Here is a 25,019-nt window from a genome sequence, read left to right on the forward strand (position 1 = left end):
ACATAATTCTATCCAGACAGTTATCAGTCACTGGGTGGCATTTCTGGGAAAGACCTTTCAAAGGGTATTGGATAGGTGGTCAGCTGATAGGCACTGTATGCCCTTCACATTCTTTCTCTTACCAGGAATGCAGAAGTCATGCTAGAAATGGATTAGTCATCTTGTGCCCAGGAGGCCACAAATACATGCTCAGGATGGCTGAGCAGAAAGATAGGAAAATCCTGTGTCCCTGATAGCACAGCATAGCCTCCATTCCAGCTCGGGACCACCTCCCTCCGGGCTTCCCATTACTTGAGAAAAGTGAAACGATTTGTGCCACTAGAGTTTGTGTCCTTATCATTAAAAGCCAAACACAAACCCTATCTTACACAAAATTTTGTACCTGTAAATGGAATGCTATAGGTAAAATTGGAAACTAAGTGTTCAGACAGAGGGCTTTAAAGATCCACCTGTTGGAGGCTGGAAAGCTAGTGGTCCCTGTTTTGACAAGGCATGTGATCAAACGGTCTCTACTGTATCTTGCTTGCTGTGCCTCAGTCACACTATGATGGCAGATAAAGAAGATAGATGGAATCTGGTCCATTGAGAATATTGCCAAGTCATTCTAGACCAGCTCTGCCATCCCCAGACTTCTTATTGGATAAGAAGAATGATCCTTTATATTTTCTTTGCATTTTACATTATAGAATCCATTCTAGTAAGGCACATAAATGAGAGGATTGACTCCAAGTACTTTGCATGGTGACTGGCATATGAAAACTAAAAGGAATTTGTTGAATAACTAAATAGGACACTCTTATCATCTTATTCTTGTCTCACTTCAGAACGTGCATAGATAAGAATCTTGCTTTTGTTGGTTTTACCATTATCTGCTAGATTATCATCCTTCCTTCAAGAAAGTGAACAATTTACAAATTGATTAAATAACTAGGTTTGATGAGCACCTGGCTGGTTCAGTTAGTAGAGCCTGTGACTCTTAATCTCAGGGTCATGAGTTTGAGCCCCATGTTAGGCATAGAGTTTACTTAAAAAACACATACATACATACATACATACATACATACATACATACATAAATTGGACTTTCTGATAGCCAGTCCTAGTCAAAACCATAGGACAGTAATGCTACCTAACACTTTTTGAATGCTGTCATGTGCCAGGCACTGTTCTAAGAACTTTATTAACTGATTTATTCTTCACTACAACACCATAACATGATTATTATTATGTTAGTCTGTCAATGGGAAACTATTATTGCAATAGTTTTGTAGGTACAGAGGGCACAGGTAAGTTAGGCACTTTGTCCAAGATCACACAATTAGAATGAGTGAGTAAGAGAGCCAGGATTAATCCAAGTGTTCTAACTCTTGACTACCATACTTTAATGTTACTTTAGTATTACTTCATTCTTCGTCATCATCCTCATTCTGACCTTGGCCTCCATGATAGTTACTATTACCTTATGAGTTTGGATTTTTAAAGTCTTTGGTTGACCATGCTGTGTATTTCTCCTCTTGTGAGGAGGTGGTTGTGTTGGGCATCATGGCCCCATGGAGGCAGGCTCTCTGTAGGAATGATTAGTGTTTATACTTAATGCTTTAAAAAAACCCAAAATTGTAAATTTGTTCTCTTATAACAGTAAGGCATAAACATCTGCTGGTTACTATATTGACTAGGGTAGCAGAGAATTCTAGATGTCTCTGTCTGCATTCTCCCCTTCTTCTAAAGTAATAGAATCCTAATATTAATCTGGGTACATGGCCACCCCCAATGAAGACGCTATCCCAACACCTTCACACTTAGATGAGGACACTGATTTCTGGACAATGGGTTGTTAAGAAAAGGAATGTATTCAACTTTCAGGTTGCATCTCACTTCTTGTAGCCTGGAATGGGAACATAGGGGCTTAATGGATTATGTAGACAAAGACAAATCTCCTACAGATAATGGGATAACCAGACAGATGGAGCCTGGAGCCTTAGTGACTTTATGGAGCAGAGCCACTATGTCCGTCCAGTCATATACTTGAGAGAAAAATTAATTCCTCTGTTGTTTAAACCACTGGTATTTTGGACCTCCATTGTTGGAAGCAGAACCTATGTCCTAATGAATATAACTGGGATATATAATTTAGACTTCAGAGCCAGACCTAAAGAGATGCAAATGTCAATCATATGATGTTGGCATCCTGCATGATTTATCTGATTCATCAATCTTTAACTGACATCATTGTTGTAGAACTCTGTATTGAATAGAAAAAATCCCACATTTTAATAAAAACAACTCTGAATCTTTCCTGAAATTCGACCTTTCTCTGATGACTTCTAGTCTCAAAGCCTCCAGATTCCTTTCTATAGCTGTCAGGGACTGTTTACCACTATGAGAGAAATGACCTTGCCATTCCCTTTGACTTTCTAGTTTTTTCTTGGTTGATTCAGTGTATGAATGTCTAGACTTGTCAACCAGGGTCTAGTGTAAAATGACAACCATCCCAGTTTGCCTGGGACATCCCTAGTTTTAGCACCGAAAGCATAGAAAACCCCTCATTCTTGAACAAACCAGGATGGTTGGTTACACTGGTTATACTTAAAATATGTTACCCTGTTACTTTTCCCAGCACTTCTGAGTTTTTATCTACAGCTACCTTTCTACTTTTTTTTCTTCCTTTCATTTTCAACTAACATTGGTTGATTGTCCATTATAATCCAAGTATAATGTTAGGTTTTGGAGAAGTACAAAGGATAATGGGAAAAGGACCTTTTCATCTACTAAGGGAAACAGATGTGTAAATCTAATTACAATACAGTGTAATAAATACAATTAAAGAGGTAAGTGTGAAATCTTTGGGGAGTACAGAGGACGCAGTAATTTGAAATAATGGATGAGTTAGGAAAGGGCTTCATAGAGAAGGAGGCATTTGATATGCATCTTAAAGATGGTTAGGTATTCATCAAGCAGGAAAGATGTTCCTTACCACTTAGTCCTTCTTTTATAATGAAACTTTAATCTGAACAGAAGTTCAATACAAAACAAAACAAAAAAACCTGGAAATGGATGCTCGTTATTCATGATTTCTTTCTGTGAAATTTTTTTCTGAATCTTTCCCCCACCCAGAAACATGTTGTAGTAGTTCTGATTAAAGAAATGCAAACAGAAGTTGTTGGATGGATAGGAAGACTAATTAAAAGGGACATACAGTTGATGTAAGCCCTTTTGTCATTTCCCCTTACCCTTCCTGGGATTCAGAGGTGATGACTGGCACTCTGACAGCCATTTTGGACCACGAGGTAACTTTCAGAATGAGTGCACTAATGATGGCAGATTGGAAAAATAGGGAAAATATGGAGTAACCATAGGAGTCCTGGACTATCTACCTCAAGGCTTTTACAAGAAAGAAAATTAATCTCTAGTGTATTCATACCATTGCTATTTACAGGTTTGGATTATATGAAGTTAAACCTAATTACAACAGATATAAGTATCAAGTCAAATTTTTAGTGATTACTCTATTAGCAGTCAAACACCCACCACTACTATGACAGTTTGAGTAAGAATTCTCTGACATAGTACATAGACATCATTCTAGAAAATAGAAAAATATCAGACAACCCTTGGCCATATCCCACTTCAGCCCCGCTTAAGCTCCCATCTTTCTTCAGATGCTGAGTGCCTCTCCTACCACTTCCCCTCTTTTCAGGATTAGCTCTATTTGTCCACCATGTCAACCATTACATTCCTGTCCATTTATTTTGTTAGTTCATCTGTACTCTAGGTCTCAACCTAGCTAAGCCCTGATGATCATGTACTTTCTACTCCCAAAAGATATTTTGCTTATTACAGACAACTTTCTCCCCTAAAAAGAATTCTGTATTAACTCAAACTAACGTTTTCCCTCTACACATATATTATCTCAAAATCCCAAAGCTTCCTCAACCAACCTATAGCTATTTGTTACAGTTCTATGTCATTTAATATCCATGGAAAAGCTTGGTCCACAAAGGGTACTCCTAACCAAAGATGTATGGATTGAGTTTATACTATTAAATGATAAACTGAAGCATATTAAATTTTCAAGAGTTAATTTGAGCAAAAATTGATTCCAGTCAGGCAGCACTAGACCAGAAGTGGTTAGGAATGCTCCACCAAAAGGAGCCAGAGAAAAGACTTTAATAAAGAAGATGTGGAAGCAAAGCAAGGAAATTATTTGATTGGCTATAGCTTAAGCAACTGCCTTATTTGGGAAAGCCTAATTGGTTCTTTGTGATTCGTTGTCCTTAGGTTTTTATTTCTTTACCTTGAGTCATTACAGGCTTAGGTTTTGGAAATCTGTGAGCAGTGGCAGAGTTTGAGAGGAAGAGCCTCCGAAAGCCATCCGTTCTGATTTTGGCAATGATGTAGAGAGAGAACATAGTTTGGCATTCAGACAGGCCTGTGGAATTCCAATTTAGCCACTTATTAGAAGCTCTGTACCTTGGGCAGATCGGTTCATCTTCTGGAAAATGGGACTAACAATATCTTCTTTGAAAAGTTACTGAAAATTTTTTTTAAATATAACACACATGATATGATCCCATTGATATAAATTCTGCAAACAAAGAGAACTCATCTGAGATGTTAGAAGTTAAGGTATTGTCTATCTTTGAGAGAGGGGAAGGTCTTAGTCAAGAGATGGGTGGAGTGATAATTGAGCTTTCCACTTATGTTTTGGGAACTTTTCTGTATGTAAGTATAGCCAACTTTTGTTAAAGTTGAAAGAAATGACATATGTAAGAGCGTAGTACTGTGCCTGAGAGAGTCTAGGCACTTGGTGAATGGCCATTGTTATTTGTTGTCCGTTTTAGATGTTAAAGCCTGTTGAAAGATATGCAATTGAGAAATCAATAAGAATGAATCCAGATTCCAATATTTTGTACAGAAGGACAACATGTCATTAACAGCCCACATGGGAATTTGAGAAATACTGTTATTAGCATCAGAGAAGAAGTAACTGGAAGGTGTGAAAAACTGTATTTCATATAATTGAAGAGGATCAGTTTTACTGTTACATTAACACTTTGTCTAGTTCCCATGTCCTACTAGAGATACCTTGAAATCCTTCCCTCTAGTCTGATCTATCTACCATTTAGGCCTGCTTATGTCCATTTTAAATGAAAATTCAGTTTCTGTTAGTTAAACACAAATTTTTCCATCGAAAAATTGGGTCAAGCTTTGATCTAATCAAAGAGGTTGATCTAATCAGCCCTTGATTGGTAGCCCTTCTTGCAAGTAACAAAAGAAGGCATTTAAAATGAAATCTTCATTTTCATCATTTTCTTTCACTATCACGATTTTCCAATCAGCTTGGATATAGGAGCTTATCAGTTTGAGGCTGCATTTACATGGATGTCTGCAGTTGGAAGACTCCATAAAATGGAGTAGGGAATAATAACCCCAAATTACTTCCCCTTGTCTCCTAACACCCTATTTCCCCTGCCCCACAAGCCAAATTTCCCAGATTGACACTATTTTAATGTGTCAAAATTAAACTAAAACATTAACTATTGCAAAAAAAAAAAAAAACAGCTATAGAGGAGCGAAACATACCTTTAAACAAGATCTGAAAGTTCACTTAATTGGGCTTAGCCCGGACCCCCGGGGAAATTAGGATCAGATCTCTGTGATCAGATGAAAAGAACAGATCAACATGAGTTGCCAAGTTTAAGTAAATGAACAGGGGTGATTAGTGGGGAAAGAGGCCAGAGAAATCTAGCAGGAAGAAGCATTTCAGAGGTAAGGATTGTTATTCCCGTTTTACAGAGGAGGAAACTGGTTTTTACTTGCAGAATGTTACTAATTTGTTCAGCTGGTGAGTAGCACGAAGCCCCAACTGGACCAACCCACCATTTAGCCCCCGTGGAGAAAAAAGGAAGGCCAAGTTATCAGCAGTCTCTTCCAGATGTAGTATCTGCCTTAGGAGAAAGAGAATGGAGGACCTCCCTCCTGACTCCGATGGCTCTCGGAAGACCAGGGTTGACAACCAAGAGCCTAGATTGCCACTGGGACCATTTGTCCTCCATCTGTCGCCTGGCCCTAAGACCAAATTCCGGTGGGATGCACAGTAATTTCCATATCATTGATGTCCACCAGTACTTGGATATCAGCGTAGTGATCTCCCCGTGGCAGTTTTTTGTCCCATCACAACCCCTGCCTGACTTTATCAAAAGAATGTAACCCACCTTGGGCATCTCCATATCTTTCTATGATACCCTGCAAAGAGGCAATTAAGAAGGTTGGCATCTGTATGGTGAGAATGAGTAACTCTAATGACATGCAAGTTAAGTGGCTCTCTATTATTTCGTTTCCCCTAGTATGGAAAACATCAGAAACATTTTTCACTGGCAAACATACATTCAGTTCCCGCAAACAGAATCTAAAGCCATCCATGTCTAGCATCCTCTGAGCCCACAGAGAAGCTTCTTATTGTTTATTTTATTTTAATATTTTCCTCTGACCACAAGGAAATGATCATTTGGCATCTCTGATGAAAAGAGTCCAGGCCAAAATCTGATAGACCTAGATTCCAAATCTTCTAACTCTTCTCTATACTGTGTGACGTTGGGAAAATACTTAACCTCTCTGGGCTGCATTTTCCTCACTTGCAGAAAGGGAAAAGTTGCTTTGAAAATAATGAATGCAAAAGACCTTGTTAATAATTATGATTATAGCAAATAATTTTTTAAGATTTTATTCTTTCATTTGGCAGAGAGAGAACAAACAGCAGGAGCAGCAGGCAGGGGAAGAGGGAGAAGCAGTTTCCCCACCGAGCAGGGACTGGGATGCAGGGGTTCCATCCTAGGACCCTAGGATCATGACCTGAGCTGAAGACAGATGCTTTTTTTTTTTTTTTTTAAAGATTTTATTTATTTATTTGACAGAGAGAGAGACAGCCAGCGAGAGAGGGAACACAAGCAGGGGGAGTGGGAGAGGGAGAAGCAGGCTCCCAGCGGAGGAGCCCCATGTGGGGTTCCATCCCAGGACTCCGGGGTCACACCCTGAGCAGAAGGCAGGTGCTTAACGACTGAGCCGCCCAGGCGCCCTGAAGGCAGACGCATTTTTAAATGATGGTGCCACCCAGGCGCCCAATAGCAAATAAATCTTTATTCTTTTTTTCCTTAAAATCTTCCATCAGCTTTAAAGGAAATAAGGGCAAGCCTTTCATCTTTCTAAGAACAAAAAGCCTAACTGGTGTTTGTGTGGCTGCACCTGTCTGTTCACTTACATTGTGTCACCATTTCCCAGGAATCAATACAATTATTTGCCCCTAGACATAGTTTCCCAGCAACACACATCTTGAACCAATTCAGGTGAATTTCCTTTGTCATTTATTGTCACCTGGCTCCTGCATCAAGTGACTCTGCAACCTTCTGCAAACATTAGAATTATGCCTACTTAAGGGAAATGAGTAAATGTTATGTTTATACACTGTCTTTCTCTTGAGATTTTATGATACTGAGCAAAGAGTCATACCCAAGGTCACCATAGTCTCTTTGAAGGCAGTTGGGGAGGTATTTTTGTGCCATGCAAACAGAGCAGAACAGATTTACTCCCAGGGCTTTCTGACAAGAAGTAAAGGCAGGACTTTCAACAACTATTGAGGATGAAGAGAGACCCAAGAAATAATCTGATTTTCGTGCGCAAGAGTCTACTGTGACATTTTCTCTTTCTTCCCACTGGGAACAGGCTGGCAAGTACCTTTAAAGCAAAACTACAGTCAAGTTATTGCCAAACCATTTAGCAAACAGTATATAAATTTTCCATGTTTTAAGTGTAAATATCCTTCACTTTAAATTCCCTTTATCCTTCCAAATCGAATTTTTTAGACTTTATGTTGTTTGAATTCTTGTAGGCAAGATGTTTACTTTTGTATTCACTAAAGTGGTTTTTTTATAATTGCTAAACAAATTAATCATATTTTAAAATAATGATGTACAGTTTTTTTATTTGAAAAATAATGACAGTTATTTTTGATAGGGTTAAAATCTCCTATAACCTCACCACAATTGTGATCAATTTGCTGTATTTCTTTTTAATCTTTTTTGTTTCCTGTATAGAGATGGTTATTTTTATTTCATGTTGTTGTCTTCCATTGGCAACCTGCTTTTTTCTTTTACCTCTGTATTATATGAATTTTTCCATGTTATAACAAAATTTTTGTAGCCACTTTAAAAAAAAGTAGCTTACTATCCAGTTAATTTGATAATTCTCTTATTAACAATAGAGTACATCATTATCGACTATCACTCAAGGATAATCACTCTCAGATGACCTTTGCCAGGGTCTTAAATTTGTACCAGGTATAGATAAGTAAATTACTCTTTACTTTTAAGGTACTTTTCCTTATTCTATACTTAGAAAAATTGGAAGTACCGAAAGTACAGCTATATTACAAGTGATGTGACCTTGCATAAGTTATTTATCCTCTAAACTCAGCCCTTTTGTCTGTAAAACGGGATGACTATAGAACCCCCTTCAAGAATATGTGAGTTCAATTCTTCTCATATGCTAAGCAATCAATAAATGCTACTGATAAGTGAAAGGTATCTTTTAAACTGGATTCATTTCCAGTCAAAGCAAATGGAAAAGAACTGTCGGATTTTTAGTAACAGATATTAAATTAGGTTATGATCTTGCCCCAAGTGTAGGGGGCAGCCTAAAGAAATGTAAGTCATACAATAAATGAAAAATGTTAACTCCTGATCCAGCAGTGTCCAGCTTGCCTTTGTCAGGCACTGCCAGACTGTCTCTTTGGAAGTCACAGACCACAATACAGTGACACAGTGGCTCTCTGCACTGGTCAGCTCAGTGCCTCCAGGAACGCTAAGGCCAGCCCTTCTCAATTGTCCAGCAAATCTCGAAGTTCTACCAGACAAACAAGATGCTTTCCTGCAAAGAGCAGGACATGTTATTTTTCTTTAGCCTTCAAATGTCTAGATGTTATTCCAAACAAAATTTTATAATGGAACCCACATTTGAAATTTACTATAATATAAGGTATTTTCCAAAGATTCTAAAATGCCTTTTATGGGGGCCAAGGAAGAAACACTTCTAGATTTTTCAGGTTTTTAAAGAAATTGAATTAAATAAAAAATTTTTTAAAAGATGAGAAAAACAAAAAAAAAATAAAAATGAGGATTTTATTTTGAAATAATTTTACAGAAAATTTGCAAAAACAGCACAAAGAATTCCCATATATCCTTCTATGAGATCTTCTAAATGTTAACATTTTGTTGTGCTTGCTTCATCATATCTCTCTCACTCTTTTAAGTCACTGAATCCTGTGTATGAGTCCTTTTTTAAAAAGTAAGCTCTGTGCTCAATGTGGGGCTCAAACTCATGATCTCGAGATCAAGAGTCACACAGTCTACCAGCCGAGCCAGCCAGGTGCCCGTCAATGTGTTTTCTTTACAATCACTTCCTTCATGTGAACTGGTACTCGTTTCCTATAATTTACAACTCAGCGTATGTTTTTAATATATACATAAAAGTATACACATACTGATACATACATCTATCTTTTATCAAAGTGGTCAACACATATGGTCAAACAATCGAATAGAAAAGATGACTTTATAATGGGAAGCTGTAGTTCTGTGCTCAGCTCTGCTCCTCAGAGGCATTTTAATATATTTTAATATATTATTAAGTATTTTAATCAGTCCTTTTTACTTCGGGTTCTTCCCAAACCTACACATCTCTAAATAATACACTTCTGCTATTTCTTACTATTCAACTTTGAATATTTTGTTTTAACTTACTACCATGAAAAGCAAGAATTTAGCCCATTTACCCCCTCTCTCCCACAGAGATATCAGTATTCCTGATCTGCTGGTCGCCTCTGTACCCTCAACAAACATACTAAGTCTCCACCCTTGTTCCAGAGACGGACAACTGCTCTCCCACTTTGTAAGCAGAGGATATTAGCATTCTAATTCTTTACCCTCTCCCCTTTGTCTATCCCCTTTACTTTCATTTTTTAAAGATTTTATTTATCTATTTATTTATTTATATGAGAGAGAGAGAGAGAGAGAGAGTAGGGCCAGGGGAAGGGGGAGAGGGAGTGGGAGAAGCAGACTTGTAGCTGAGGAGGGAGCCCAAAACAGGGCTTGATCCCAGGACCCTGTGATCATGACCTGAGCCGAAGTCAGGTGCTTAATCGACTGGCACTCCCTCTTTACTTTTACATTGTCATTTATAACATTTTCATCCTGTTCAATAACCACCACTCAAATGTCCATTATTTGTCTAAGTTCATCTTACAAAATGGGACACGAATACAAATTTACATTTCTATGGTGATGTAAACATGAGTCATTGCAGAGCAAGTAGCATGCTAGGAGTCCTTTTCCACAAGGCCAGGATCATGACCATCTGTCACTTAGTGGAGAATGTTCCCCACGTCAAATTGAAGCGGGGATCCTATCTTTCACTTCCACCAGATCCTTTAATGGAATCTTCATGTTTTTCCGACTTTTCACTACTACCTGATCAATCATTGTCTGGGCATCGTTGGTTTACCCCTTCTTTCTAGGTTTTGTGAGCACACAGGAACCCCCAAAATGCCAGAATGTGCTTCTCTGATTCTCCATAGAAAATTTGCTTACTTTCTTTAGAGCAGCCTTCCATTTTAATTGGTTGCCAAGCATGAAACCAATTCAGGAGATTTCACATAAATTCTAGATTTCTGTCTTCTATTGAAAAATCGTAAGATTGGGTAAGTGGACTCAAATTCTACAATTATGTGCAACAGCAGTTTTCTTCCCCTTCCTTGTCTGGCCCCTGAGGTAATGGGTTTTCAACCCTTGAAATACAGACTTGCACTTAATCTCCTTGTCTCCAGCCCCACATCTCACTCCCCTCTCTCAGGCTCCAGAGGGCAGGCCGTGCCTCTCTGGGACCGTGGCCCCCCCTTATGTATTCCCCCACTACTTACTGTGTGGTCCACAAGCCAGAACAGGTTCAGTGGCATCACCTGGGAGATTGTTAGAGATGCAGAACTTCATGCCCCGTCCTAGACCTATTGAATCAGAATCTGCAGTTTGACGACATTCCCTTGGTGACTCCTAGGCAGATTAAGAAAAGAACTGGTCTAGACTACAGTTTCCCTGCCCTTGCTTCCTTGGGCATCCCCACCTCCTTTTTTTGTCTTCCTAAATTCATTTGATTATCTCATACAAGGATATTTCCCACCCCTTCCATTTCATCAATTTTGTAGGTTTACTTTTTATTTTCATTTATTTTCCATTATTTAATAGGATCCCTGGAGACAAAGGGAGAAAAATTGTGTGGTCAGTAATTCGGCAATTTGATGGCTCTTAAAACACTGAAGCAATAGAAAATTTTGCCATGCCCTGTTTTTGTTTTGTTTGCTTGCTTATGTTTTTCAGTTATCCTCTCAATAAGAGCACAGATGCGAGAGGGGATGACAGATGTTTATGATCTTGATGGAACAGCTCCTCATGCAGGAGTCTCCTGATGCCCTCTGGTTGATCACTTTACACCTGGAAAACTCAGAGATGCTGCTGCCTGCAAAACTGGTGGCCACCATCCTGCCGGCGGTACTGGCATTAAAGAAAAATAAACTGGAAATTACAAGAAAGACAAAGGGAATGGAACAGCTTAGCAGAGACGTGCAAAACCATGTTTCTTTGTTGTTCTGGGTGTATTTTTATTTTTAGCATCACAACTGCTACCGTACATTTGTCCCAGCCAGTCATCCAAGTATTTGTGGAAATTAACTGCAATGTTATGAATGTTTCACAGATGGATGAACCAAAGCTGATGAGAAAACAAACTGGTTCTGATCTTTTCACCATTTTGGGGATCTGAGTTTTATCTGGCTGAAAATAAATGTTTTCAATCAGAAACTGTACGGGGGTGCCTGAGTGGCTCAGTCAGTTGAGCCTCGGACTCTCGGTTTCGGCTCAGGTCTGATCTCGGGGTAGTGGGGTCGGGCCCCCACGTCGGGCTCCGTGCTCAGTGCAGAGTCTGCTTGTGTTTCTCTCTCCTCTCCCTCTGCCCCTCCCCACCCTGTGCACTCTCTCTCTCAAATAAATAAATCTTAAAAAGAGAGAGAGAAAAAAGAAACTGTACCGCGTAGAGATATTTTTTTTTTCCTGCCAGAAACTGAATATCCTACTATATGTGGCTTGAACTAGTGTCTCTCAAAATTGTCTGCACATTGGAATTACCTGGGAAACCTGGCTCCCACAGGGCGAGGTCTGATCTCGTTGGTCTGGACTGTGACCTAGGCCTTGGGAAGGACTCTCACGTGCAGCTGAGGTTGAGAACCACAGGCTGAAACCATGCAGACAGATGGCACTGTGGGCATGGCCTGGGGATTCGGTAATGTCATGACAGACCCAGGCTCTTCCCAACTTTCTCCTTAGTCATTCTCAGTGTCTCCACCCTGATACAGATGGCTGCTGTGGCTCCAAACATCAAGTGTTCCAACACAGCTGGAAAAGGGAGGTCAAAACCACCTGCCTCTCACTTGTCCTTCTAGGAAAACTTTCCAGGGAAATCCCACCCTGCCCCCTCAGCCTCAGGAGATTTTTCCTTATCTCAATGGCTAGAACACTCTTAGACCAATTGCCAGTAAAGAAGAATGGCTTCTATCAATTACCTGTGGCTATTACAAAACAAAATGAGGGTTCCATTGAACTAAGTAAAAAGGGGGATGACTGTTAGGTGGGTGACTGACAGTGTCTGTCTCTGTAACCTTGTTATCCCAAACAAATTAGCAATAACTCATCTTTAACCTGCGGACGCCATCAGGCTCTGTTGGACCCTATATTAATTTTTATTTTCTTTTTGGAGCAGTTCTAACTATTTATAAGCAGTAATATTCTGTGACTAAGTCTTTCTTAGAGGTCTTCCAAAGAACAAAGAGAAACTTAGTTTAAAAATAAATAGAATAACTCAATCCATCTTGGTGATTACCATATGGGCTCATTGACACTTTTTATAAATTGAAGATACATTATGGGAGCTTATTGATCTTATTTTTCTTACTTCATGTTTTGCTATTTCATCATTTAGGGGATTCTTTTATCATACCCTTCAATTTTCTCCTAGTTATATTTTAAAAAGCAATTAAATTATAAAAAAATGGAAAAATGATGGAATCACCTAAAAGGATGATGCAAATCAATGGTTAAAAAAAAAAAAAGTTTATCCTTCAATTTTCTTATTGCATTGCCCAAAGTATTGCACTAGTTTTCAAGAAGGAAGAAAGGACTGGAGGAAATATTTACTTGTTCTCAGAGAACAAATTGAGATTTCAGAATTTCTCATTCTCCAACCATAGTAGCAAAGGAAAAAGATTGACAAGAGGAGATGTTTCAAAATTATTAGACGGATCAGAAGATAAATGCAAAGACACAGACAGCAGCACTCCAGACTCTAATGATGCTGGAATTGATCATATAAATGAAATCTCAGATCATGAGTTTTCAGATGATGGTGTTACTGATAAATTTTGTCAAACTCAAACATCAGTAAGTGACCTATATATTTCTAGGACAAAAAGGAAATGTGGCATTTTCATTCAGATAGTCATTCATTTGACAGGAAGCATGTTATGTTTACACAATATTTTGTGACAAAAACCTGGACTCTTTTGTTTTGTTAAAAGGATAAATGATGGTATTCTTTTTATCTTTCTTATTGTTGTACGCCAATATTCATTTGAAGTGGTTTGTTATGTATACATTCTTGTTAACTTTCCTAATAAGGTTTTTTTTTTTTTTTTACTTACTATCCCTTTCTTTTTCTACAAATTAATCATCACTTTAAAATGGTATAATGAGTATTATTCTTGGTGTATTGACAAAGATCATTCAGATTACCCAGTTGTGGGCTCAGAATCCTTTATCAGTGTCAATGAGGAAAACATTGTTTAGGAGAGGCACTGAAGATACACAAAAATAGGTCTGCTCTTAAAGAGCTTATAACCCTCTTAGGAGTCAGGAATATAAATCCTCTCCCATGAGCTACAAATGCCACGTAGGGTTTTTCACTGTCAACTGTAGGATATCCTCAGCTATTTCTCCCCATCTTCCCCCAGTGTTAACACCTTTCACAACTATGGTAGCATATCAAAACCAGGAAATTGACATTGGAACAATCCATTCAACTTATTCAGATTTTGCCAGTACAGGTGTGTGTGTGTGTGTGTGTGTGTGTGTGTGTAGCTCTATGCAATTTTATTTTATTTTTAGATTTTATTTATTTATTTGACAGAGATAGAGACAGCCAGCGAGAGAGGGAACACAAGCAGGGGGAGTGGGAGAGGAAGAAGCAGGCTCATAGTGGAGGAGCCTGATGTGGGGCTCGATCCCATAACGCCGGGATCACGCCCTGAGCGGAAGGCAGACGCTCAACCGCTCTGCCACCCAGGCGCCCCGCTCTATGCAATTTTAACACGTATAAAGCCTCGTGAAACCATCACCATGATGAAGATACTCAACTGTACCAGCACCACACGACTTGCTTTATAGCCATGTCCCTCCCCTCCCCATCTTTAACTCTGGCAACCACTCATCTGTTCCCCAACTCTATTATTATATTATTTTATGAATATTGTATAAATGGAATCATACGGTGGAATGGAGAATATCCTTTGAGACTGGCTTTTTTCGGTCAGCATCATTTCCTTGAGATTAATCCCAACTGTTGCATGTGTTAATAGCTTGTTCCTTTTTGTTGCTAAATAGTGTACCATGATATGAATATACCATCATTTGTTTTACCAGTTAGCCATGGAGGGACATCTGGATAGTATCCAGCGTGAGGCTATTAAGAACAAAGCTGCTATGAGCAGAGATATTCCCGTGTGAAGCAAGTTTTCATTTCTCTGGGGTAAGTGCCTAAGATGGCAATTGCTGGTCATATAGTAAGTCCATTTTCGTTTTGGAAGAAAATTGCCAAATTATTTTCTAGAGTGGTGGTACCATTTTACATTCCCACCAGCAATATATGAGTGATCCAGTTTCTCTACATCCTCACTTGCATTTGGTGTTCTCACTGTTTTTTATTTGAGCTGCTCTGGTGTGTGTGTAATGGTGTCTCATTGTAGTTTTAATTTGCATTTCTCTAATGGCTACTGAGACTGAACATCTTATCATGTGTTTATTTGCCATCTGTATATCCTCTTAGTGAAATGTCTGTTTATGTCTTTTGTTCATTTTGTAATTGGACTGTGTGTTTTGTTTTGTTTTGTTTTTACTGATGAGTGTAAGAGTTCTTTATATTTTCTAGATATACCCAGCTACTATTTTTAATCAGCTGCTGTAGCATTTAATTTGAGGGAGAAATGATGTCATGAAGAGTCTTTATCTCATTGAACCACACGAATACTCCTCCCTCTTTAGAAAAACCATCCGTATCAATTCCAATCCAGCTGTTTTCATCGAGGAGCACTCTTGGGGGTGGGGAGTAGTTTCCAACCCTAGGCAAAGCATTTCATTTGCCATTAATCTGCTCCACACTCTAAAAATTAGAGTGCCAGCTCTTCATCCTTCTTTCTCTAGGGTTTTTGTTATCAGAGCCCCAAAGCCGCTGAGATAATACTGACATGGCAATTTTTCTGTTTGCTTTTAATTTTTTCCCCTACTTTTCCACGTTCACTAGATGGGTTTCTTCTGTCCATTCATTTCTCTGCTTCCGCATAAGTTTAGCTTTCCCCTGCTATGACGATAGCACGCCCTTCTACATGCCTATGCAGCTCAGTTCCTCACCTTAACTGATTCTGCTTCTGGATCCAAATTCCAGGGTTCTGGGAGAGAGACTGGACCCCTGAGTACTGGGGTCAGTTGTGCACTTCTAGTGTGGCTATGGCCTGGGGAAGTGAAGTCCAGGGGCAAGTGATATGTGGCTATCCTTCTGGGGCTGTGGCCTGTGCTGGTTCTCTGAGACTGAGAAGGAGGTCTAAGCAGAAAATTATTGAATTTTATTTATTTATTCTATTTATTAGAACGACCAGAGGGAAAGAAAGTCAGAGAGGTTAAGTGGTTCCCAGAGCCATATAGCTCCAGCAGTAGAGGCGGTAGAGGCAGGGTATAAACCCTAAGCCTCTCGGGCTCCAAAGCTTGCACTGTGTCGACTATGCCAACCATCTACCAACACGGTTCCTGCCCTTGAAACCCTGGGTCTCTTGGTGAGATCAACACGTACCCACAATTACAGTAGAGACACATGAATTCCAACAGAGAAATATACCAGGAGAAAACAGAAAACAGACATGTATTCAATGAAATACAACTTATAATTAAAACAACAATAGCATCATTCCTTTTAAAATAAGTTTTCTAGTAGTTTAAATCTATGCTTATTTTATTATCCTCCTCATCAAAATACTTCAGTGTGCTTGAGTTCTTGGGTGACATGGTTCACTGACATATAAAGGTAATTCCACAAAGTGACAGAAAAAAGCAGAATGACACAGATCTCTCTAAACAAGACACATGCTTTTATGAAATTTTTGTCCTTTAATAAGCATTAACTAACTTTCTAATGTGAAATCAATGGTATATCCTTAGAATTAAGTCAGTGGGATCACTAAATTGTGGTTTTTTTCCCACAGACTGAGATCTGACCTACTAAAATTTTTACTTAGGAGTTTTCATCCATGTTCATCAGTGAGATTTTGTTTATAATTTTCCTTCTAGAACTTTGTCAGTTTTCGATATTATGGCTATGACAGCTGCTATACTCAGTAATTTGGTAAGATTGGAATTTTTACTTGACTATTGATAGAACTTGTTTTCTAAATTCATCTAGCTTGGGGTGCCTGTGTGGCTCAGTCAGTTAAGCGTCATGGGACTCTTGATTTTGGCTCAGGTCATGATCTCAGGGTCATGATTTCAGAGTCGTGGAACAGAGCCCCAGGTTGAGCCCCTCATCACATTGGGCTCTGCACTCAGCAGGGAGTCTGCTGGAGATTCTTCCTCTCCCTCTGCCGCTGCCCCCACCATGCTCTCTCTCTCTCTCAAATAAATAAATAAATCTTAGAAAAATAAATTCATCTAGCTGGTATTTTCTTTTTGAGAACAATTTTAAATATAGACTAAATTTCTAAAATTGGTTAGACTATTCATATATTCCTTTCTTCAAATCAGTTTTTTAAATAACTTCGTAGAAGACATCCCATACAGTCACACACTTAAAGTATACAATTCAGTGGTTTTTAGCAAATTGCAAAGTTGTGCAACCACTGTCACCATCCAATTCCACAACATTTTCGTCACTCCAAAAAGAAACCTTGTACCCACTAGCAGTCACTCACCGTTTCCTCTTAACCCGTACCCCTAGGCAACCACCAAAACACTTTGTCTCCACAGATTTGCCGATTCTGGACATTTCATACAAATGGAATCAGAGTACATGGGCTTTGTGACTGGCTTCTTTCACTTACCATGTTTTCATATTTTATCCATGTTCTAACATGTACCAGTACTCCATTTCCTTTTATTGCCAACTATCCCATTGTATGGATACACCACCTTTGGTTTATCCATGCATCCCGTGATGGATGGACGTTTGGATTGTTTTCACTTTTTGGCTATTGTAAATAATGGTGCTCTGAACATTCATGTACAAGTTTTCCTGTGTACATGTGTTTTCATTACTCTTGGATTTATACCTAGTTGTGGAAACACTGGGTCATATGATAACTGTATGTTTAACCTTTTGAGGAACTACAAAACCACCATTTTCAATTCCTACATTCCAGTATCTGAGGATTCCAATTTCTCCACATCCTCACAAACACTTGTTATTGTCCATCTTTTTCATTATAGCCATTTTAGTGGGTGTGAAGTGATATCTCTTTGTGGTTTCAATTTGCATTTTCCTGCTGGCTAGACACTGAGCACCTTTTCATGTGTTTATAGGCCATTTGTGTATTGTCTTTGGAGAAGTGTCTGTTCGAGTCTTTTGAACATTTTTAAATTGGGTTGTCCTTTAATTATTGAGTTTTAAGAGTTTTTTATATATTCTAGATGCAAGTCCCTTAGCAGATATTATTTGCAAAAAAATTTTCCCGTTCTATGGCTTTTTTTTTTTCACTTTCTTGATGGTGTTTTTGAAGCACATTTTAAATTTTGATGATGTTGACTTCATCTAATTTTTTCTTTTAATTCCAGTTACTTAACATACAGTGTAATATTAGTTTCAGGTATACAATATAGTGATTCGACAATTCCATATATATCACCTGGTGCTCATCATGACAAGTGCACTCCTTAATCCCTATCACCTATTTCACCCATCCCCCACCCACATCTTTTCTTTTTGTTGCTTGTGTTGCTGATGTTATATCTAAGAAACCTTTGTTCAATCCAAGGTCACAAAGATTCACACTTGTTTTCTTCTAAAAATTTTGTTTTTAGCTCTTACATCTAGGTCTTGATCCATTTGGAGTTAATTTTTTTTTTTAAAGATTATTTATTTATTTATTTGACAGAGATAGAGACAGCCAGCGAGAGAGGGAACACAAGTAGGGGGAGTGGGAGAGGAAGAAGCAGGCTCATAGTGGAGGAGCCTGATGTGGGGCTCGATCCCAGAACGCCAGGATCACGCCCTGAGCCGAAGGCAGACGCTTAACCGCTGTGCCACCCAGGCGCCCTCTGGAGTTAATTTTTTTTTAATTAAAATGTATGTATGTATTTGCATGTATCCAGTTGTCCAAGCGCCATTTGTGGAAAGGACTATCCTCTCCCCATTGAATTGTCCCTCCAACTTTGTCAAAAATCAATTGTAAATGCGTGAGTGTATTTCTAGACTCTCAATTCCATTGCATTGATCTATAGGTCTAGTCTCATGCCAGGACTTCATTGTCTTGATTGTTATAGTTTTGTAGTAAGTTTTGAAATTGTGAATCCTCCAATTTGTTCTTTCTTTTTCAAGGCTATTTTGGCTATTCTGGGTTCCTTGAATTTCCGTATGAATTTTAGGATAAGCATGTCATTTTTTTGGAAAAAAAAAAAAGCCAGCTGGGGTTTTGATAAGGAATGCATTGAATCTGTAGATCAGTTTGGGGAGTATTGCCATTTTAATAATGCAAGGTTAAGTCTTCTGGTCCATAAATACAGGATGTCTTTGCATTTATTTAGGTCTTCTTTCATGTTTTGTAGGTCAGGGTATAAGTTTTACACTTATCTGTCAAATGTATTTCTAAGTATTTTAGTCTTTTGATGTCTTGAGTCAGTTTTACTAAGCTCTGCTTTTGTAGGTACTTATTTCATCAAAATTTTCCAATTTGTCATAAAGCTATTTATAATAGTCCTGAATTAGTCAGTGTTCAACAGAGAAGCAGAACCAGTAGGAGAAATATATTAGAAGATTTATTGCAAGGAATTCATTCACACAATCGTGGAGACTGGAGGGCAAGTCTGAAACCCTAGATCCACGGTAGACCTTCTGAAGGGCAAGCAGGAAATCTGGCTTGAGCTGAAACTGTTTTCCACAGGTGTAATTTCTTCTCCCTCAGGACAGCCTCAGTTCTGCTCTTCAAAGTCTTTCAAACGATTGAAATCAGGCCCACCCAAATTATCTAGGACTAGCTCACTTACTTAAAGTCACCTGATTATAATACAATCTATAAAATACCTTCATTGCAATACATAGGTTAGTGTTTCATTGAATAACTGGCAAATCTGGTCTAGCCAATTGACACACAAAACCGATCATGATAGGTCTCTTTCAAAAATCTGTACCATTTGTAGTTAATACATTCCTTTTCATTCCTAGTATCACTTATCTCCCTTTTTCTATTATGCACTTATCTCCCTTTTTCTATTATGATTAAACTTGCCAGATATTTTTCTAATTTGTCTTTCAAAAAACCAACTTTTGGCTTTCCGATTCCATTATGTTTATTTTCAATTCCATCAGTTTTTGCCCTTTATGATACAGCTCCAGAGAAGACAGAAATTGGGATCAACAACACGACCATTACCAGCAAAGGTGGCACTTTAAATTTTAGGCTTGAGTTGTTTTGTTTTCTTTTGGATTTTGGGTTGGTGTGTGTGTGTGTGTGTGTGTGTGTGTGTGTGTTTTACACCATTTGGGACCATGAATTTGGACAGCACATCTATGTGAAAGAATAAACACATGCACAGAAGAAAGCTAATGACATACACCAAATGTTAACAGTAATTATCTCTGGATATTAGGATTGGGGGTGATATTCTTCCTCATTCTTCCTGTATTAAAAAGTATGTATTTCTAGGGCCCCTGGGTGGCTCAGTTGGTTAAATGTCCGAATTTGGCTCAGGTCATGATCCCAGGGTCCTGGGATCCGGCCCCGCATCAGGCCCCCTGCTCAGCGGGGAGTCTGCTTCTCCCTCTTCCCTTCCCCTTGCTTGTGTTCTCTCAAATAAATAGAATCTTTAAAAAAAAAAATGTACTTCTATTGTAATGTATAGATATGTTGAATCACTGTTATACACCTGAAACTAATAATAGTATTGTATGTCAACTATACCTGAGCAAAAAAAAAAAAAAAAAAAAAAAAAAAAAAAAAATGTATGTACTTCTAAATAAACACAATGCAGGATTTAAAAAAAAATTTTTTTTTCAAGGCAGGATTCTTGATTGATCCTAGACTGAGTAGCAGGGGGAAGGCTAAAGGATACTTTGGGGGAAATTTTAATATGAAATGCATCTTAGGCAATAATATTCTTCTGTTAAATTTCTTTGGTATAATAATGATATTGTGGTTACGTAGAAGAACGTCTTTGTTCTTAGGGGACACATGTCGAGGCACTGAGGGGTGAAATGTCACAATGCACATTTCAAATGGCTTGGCAAAAACCCTATCTATAAGCATATATTGCAAAATGTCAACAGTAAGTCATACTAGATGAAGGGTATGTTATGTTCAGTGTACTACTTGAAATTTTCTGTAGATTTGAAAATTTTCAAAATAAAAACCTGAGGAAAAATTACACACTTCTATAATAAAGCAGTTGGAAAACAAAAAAGACCCATAAGACAACCAGTCACTGATTAAGATACTTTCTACATGGATGGCTCCCATCCTTTTGTCTACGGGGATCTGTTCCATGTTAATGACAGTGGCAAACCACAGGGTGCTGCACTGATAAGATAGGCTGTAGATTACCACAGCCCCCAGAGTTGGCAGGCATAACCCACTGCTCACTCACTTGCTCTCTGGAATAATCAGAGGATGCTCTTTTCATGAATACAGAGTATTAAAATAACCTCTCTGAGAAGTTTTTACTACTGGAGAATGAAATTAAGCAAATCATTATATTCCACAGCCCATAAGCAGCTCAGAATAGGCAATATTATTGATATCATGATGGTGGTTAGTATATTCATTCATTTCCATTTTCATTTTCCCACCTTAAGTCCCAATTCTCTGAAAAAATTTCTTTTTAAGGTTTAATCTTATAAAGCAAAGGAATAAAGATAATGTTTCTCGGTTTCCAAGTTTGGATTCATAATTTAAACCAAGTCAATACAAAAATGTTCCTTCAACCAAATAAAACTAAGGGATTAAAACCACTTTTTTTGCAAATCCTTAGTATTATCAGGTTCCTATGGAACTGTAATATAACACTGAAGGATTATATCCTATGTACAATAAATTGAGGAAATAAAAAAATGCATGTCTACAAACATGTTTTCAAAAGTATTATAAACTTTTTTTTTTTTTAAAGATTTTATTTATTTATTTGAGAGAGAGAGAGAGGGAACACAAACAGGGGGAGTGGGGGAGGGAGAAACAGGTTTCCCGCCGAGCAGGGAGCCCGATACAGGGCTCAATCCCACAACCCCGGGATCATAACCGAGCCAAAGGCAGACACTTAACCACTGAGCCACCCAGGCGCCCCTATAAATAAACATTTATCTCAGGTTCTTGAAATAAAAATTCATACAGTATTCAGAATGAAACCAAATAATGAAGCAACATGAAATAGCCAATAGCGTAACTAATAATAGCTGACATTTATATAAAACATCACTGTGTACTAGGAACTAAGTGCTTTTATCTCATTTAATTCTCATAACCCTAAAGTAGTACTATTAGTATACCCATTTTACAGATGAATGGTCAAAGGCTACAAACTTGTCCAAGGTTTATTCAGCTGGTAGGTACTACAGTGAGTCTTCAGACCCAGGTTGTTTGGCTTTGAAATCTGTGCTCCTAATCACTGCACTATAATGTCTCTCTATACCAGCTACTAATTAAAAAATCAGAAATGTATTCTTTCCTAACCTTAGTCATCATGATAAGGAATATCTTTGGCTTCTATACATCTGAATTTTCAACATATTATGTTCCTTCCAACATACAAAGCCATCCTCAATTCTGAGCCACCTGATTTTATTTTCCTACAATCCCCCTCCATCCCCACCCCTGTGTACTCTACTTTCATTAAGTGGCTGCATTTGTATTAAATTCTGCTTAGAATAATAACCAAAAATGTATGAAATAATTAAATCTTGTTTGTTCAAAATTAAAGAGGAGTTAAACACTTTCCCTAACTCTTTACTCACTTATCAAGGCTTCAAAGACCTGCTCAGGAAAGTACTGCTGATGATGATAACTAGAGTATCTTACCAGGAACACATTATGCCCTGGGCTGAAATACTATCAAAGCAGTATCCTCAATCTTCTTACCCATGTGTATGATGTGTAGCAGGATGGGGGTGGTGGTGGAAATTATGGCAATAAATATAAACTATATTTTCTAGAAATATTTTCGATTCATGGAAATACAATGTTAAGACCACGGCAAGCTAAATATGGAAATGTGAAAGTCATTTATTTTTTAAAAACCAGGCAATACAAAGATAATTGAAAGTCATATATGAAGAAATTAGTGAAACAAACAAAAGAAAAAATCTCATCTACAAAATTATTACATGTTTGAGGTCCATATTAAAAACCTAGTCCAGTGAAGTCTAAGGTAACAAACGCAGAAGAGTCTATGATGACAAACTTCTGTAGTTCTTCTCAGTACATGACATAAACCAAATGAGGAAACCGCTTGAAGGTACTTCAGTGCTCAGAGTTTTGGAGACCTTGGCTTTGATGATTTTGAAGGTAAGAAGCAAAATCAAACTGGCTTCCACTGGGACATGCCAGTGGCTTCAAGTCAGTGACTAATCACAATGTTTCTGAATATACTTCCATTTGGGGACAGAGCAACTGCAGAGTGATGGTTTTTACACATGCCCTGTTACCTACACCAATATAATTACTACATTATCTTATAAAGACAAACAGTTGTCCCTAAACTCTTTTAAAAATATATAATGAGTTTTCTTTTTTTTTCTTTTTAAAGATTTTATTTATTTATTCGACAGAGATAGAGACAGCCAGCGAGAGAGGGAACACAAGCAGGGGGAGCGGGAGAGGAAGAAGCAGGCTCATAGCAGAGGAGCCCGATGTGGGGCTCGATCCCATAACGTCGGGATCACGCCCTGAGCCGAAGGCAGACGCTTAACCGCTGTGCCACCCAGGCGCCCCTAAAAATATATAATGAGTTTTCTAAAGGTTTTTTTAAGTCCAGTTTCATCGATGATGAGTAAAAAATCCATTACCTACTTTCTTTAACTCTATTCCTGCTTAAATGCAAAAGCTGACAGTTTCTGATTGGTAGAAAGATCTAAAGGTTTTTGCTTTTTAGGCAAATTCAGATTCTCCTTTGCTTTTTCTTTCTCATTTTCAGTTTCATGACTTTCATCGATCCCATGTTTTCGCTTCTTTGCTTCAGTTCCATCACTTGTAGTCCCTCCTTTGGCCTTGGAAGTCCATGCCTTTGTAAAAATATGGGAGGAGAAAAGATTTTTAGGCAATAACAAAGAAACAGGAAGGAAATGATTGCCTTACTTTTCCAGGTAACAATCCTGTATATAAAAAGCAGTATTTAAAAAAAAAACGGCATAATTAGCACTTGAATTGTTAAGCTAATCATTAGGGGTTCTCATTGTTAACAAATCTCTTATTACTTAATTGCAGAGCATGTTAAAAAATTTACACTGTACCTCTAATATTTCAACCTAAACTCTGCTGTATTTAACCATATTAAGTGCAAAATACTATAACTACAGGTACTTTTTAAAAAATGAAACTTTTTAAGATTATTCACATGCAGTTGTGGGAAATAATACAGAAGGATCTCATGTACCAGTTTCCCAGTTCCCCCAATTGTAGCATCTTGCAAAACTAATGGAATATCACAACCAGGGTACTAACATCAATACAATCCTTCCATTTTTTTCTCTACTCCCATGTGTGTTTTTTGTTTTGTTTTGTTTTTTAAGATTTTATTTATTTGACAGAGACAGCCAGCGAGAGAGGGAACACAAGCAGGGGGAGTGGGAGAGGAAGAAGCAGGCTCATAGCGGAGGAGCCTGATGTGGGGCTCGATCCCATAACACCGGGATCACGCCCTGAGCCGAAGGCAGACGCTTAAGGACTGCGCCACCCAGGCGCCCCTCCCATGTGTGTTTTTATATTTAATTCCAATGTAAATTCCACGTTCAAGATAAAAAACAGTTCCATCACTACAAGGATCCCTCATGTTGCCCCAAAAACTACACTTCTCACCCAGGCCCCAATTTCTGGTAATCCATACTCTGTTCTTCATCCCTATCACTTTGTCATTTCAGGAATGACGTTTCAGATATTCTTTTAGGACTGGCTTCTATTCACTAAGCAAGAATCTTACAAAGTTCAATCATTTCCATCTGTCTCTTATTGATTGATTGATTGATTTTTTTAAGTAGGCTCCATACCAAGCATGGAGCCCAATGTGGGGCCTGAACTCACAACTCTGAGATCAAGACCTGAGCAGAGATCAAGAGTTGGATGCTTAACCGACTGAGCCACCCAGGTGCCCCTCCATCTGTCTCTTCAATCTATTTTAACATGTAATAGTTCCTCCTTCTTCCTTTGTTTACTTTCCCATTTCTTTACTGTAGAAAAGGAACCCTTTGGAGCT

General features: G+C 38.3%; 2 protein-coding genes across 7 annotated transcripts in view; one reads left to right on the top strand and one right to left on the bottom strand.

Annotated features, from left to right (window-relative positions):
- The window catches only part of SOCS4 (suppressor of cytokine signaling 4), a 110,973-nt gene that overhangs the window by 9,597 nt on the left and 76,357 nt on the right, over window positions 1-25,019 (top strand). For 2 of the 4 annotated variants that reach the window (XR_008961485.1, XR_008961486.1), the window contains exons 2-3: window positions 9,843-9,942; window positions 11,424-14,898. The exons of 1 other annotated variant lie outside the window; for it this stretch is intronic. The gene's annotated coding sequence lies outside the window, so the exon portion shown is untranslated. The remainder of the gene's footprint in view (window positions 1-9,842; window positions 9,943-11,423; window positions 14,899-25,019) is intronic. One more of the 4 variants, XM_044377643.3, reaches the window with a different exon arrangement.
- The window catches only part of WDHD1 (WD repeat and HMG-box DNA binding protein 1), a 58,548-nt gene continuing 56,343 nt past the window's right edge, over window positions 22,815-25,019 (bottom strand). For all 3 annotated transcript variants that reach the window (XM_026480346.4, XM_026480345.3, XM_044377637.3), the window contains one exon: window positions 22,815-23,832. In XM_026480346.4, coding sequence (XP_026336131.2) covers window positions 23,632-23,832 — 201 coding nt within the window. In that variant the 3' untranslated portion in view covers window positions 22,815-23,631. The remainder of the gene's footprint in view (window positions 23,833-25,019) is intronic.

The sequence above is a fragment of the Ursus arctos genome, unplaced genomic scaffold (genome assembly GCF_023065955.2).
Source record: "Ursus arctos isolate Adak ecotype North America unplaced genomic scaffold, UrsArc2.0 scaffold_25, whole genome shotgun sequence".
Taxonomy (NCBI): Eukaryota; Metazoa; Chordata; class Mammalia; order Carnivora; family Ursidae; genus Ursus; species Ursus arctos.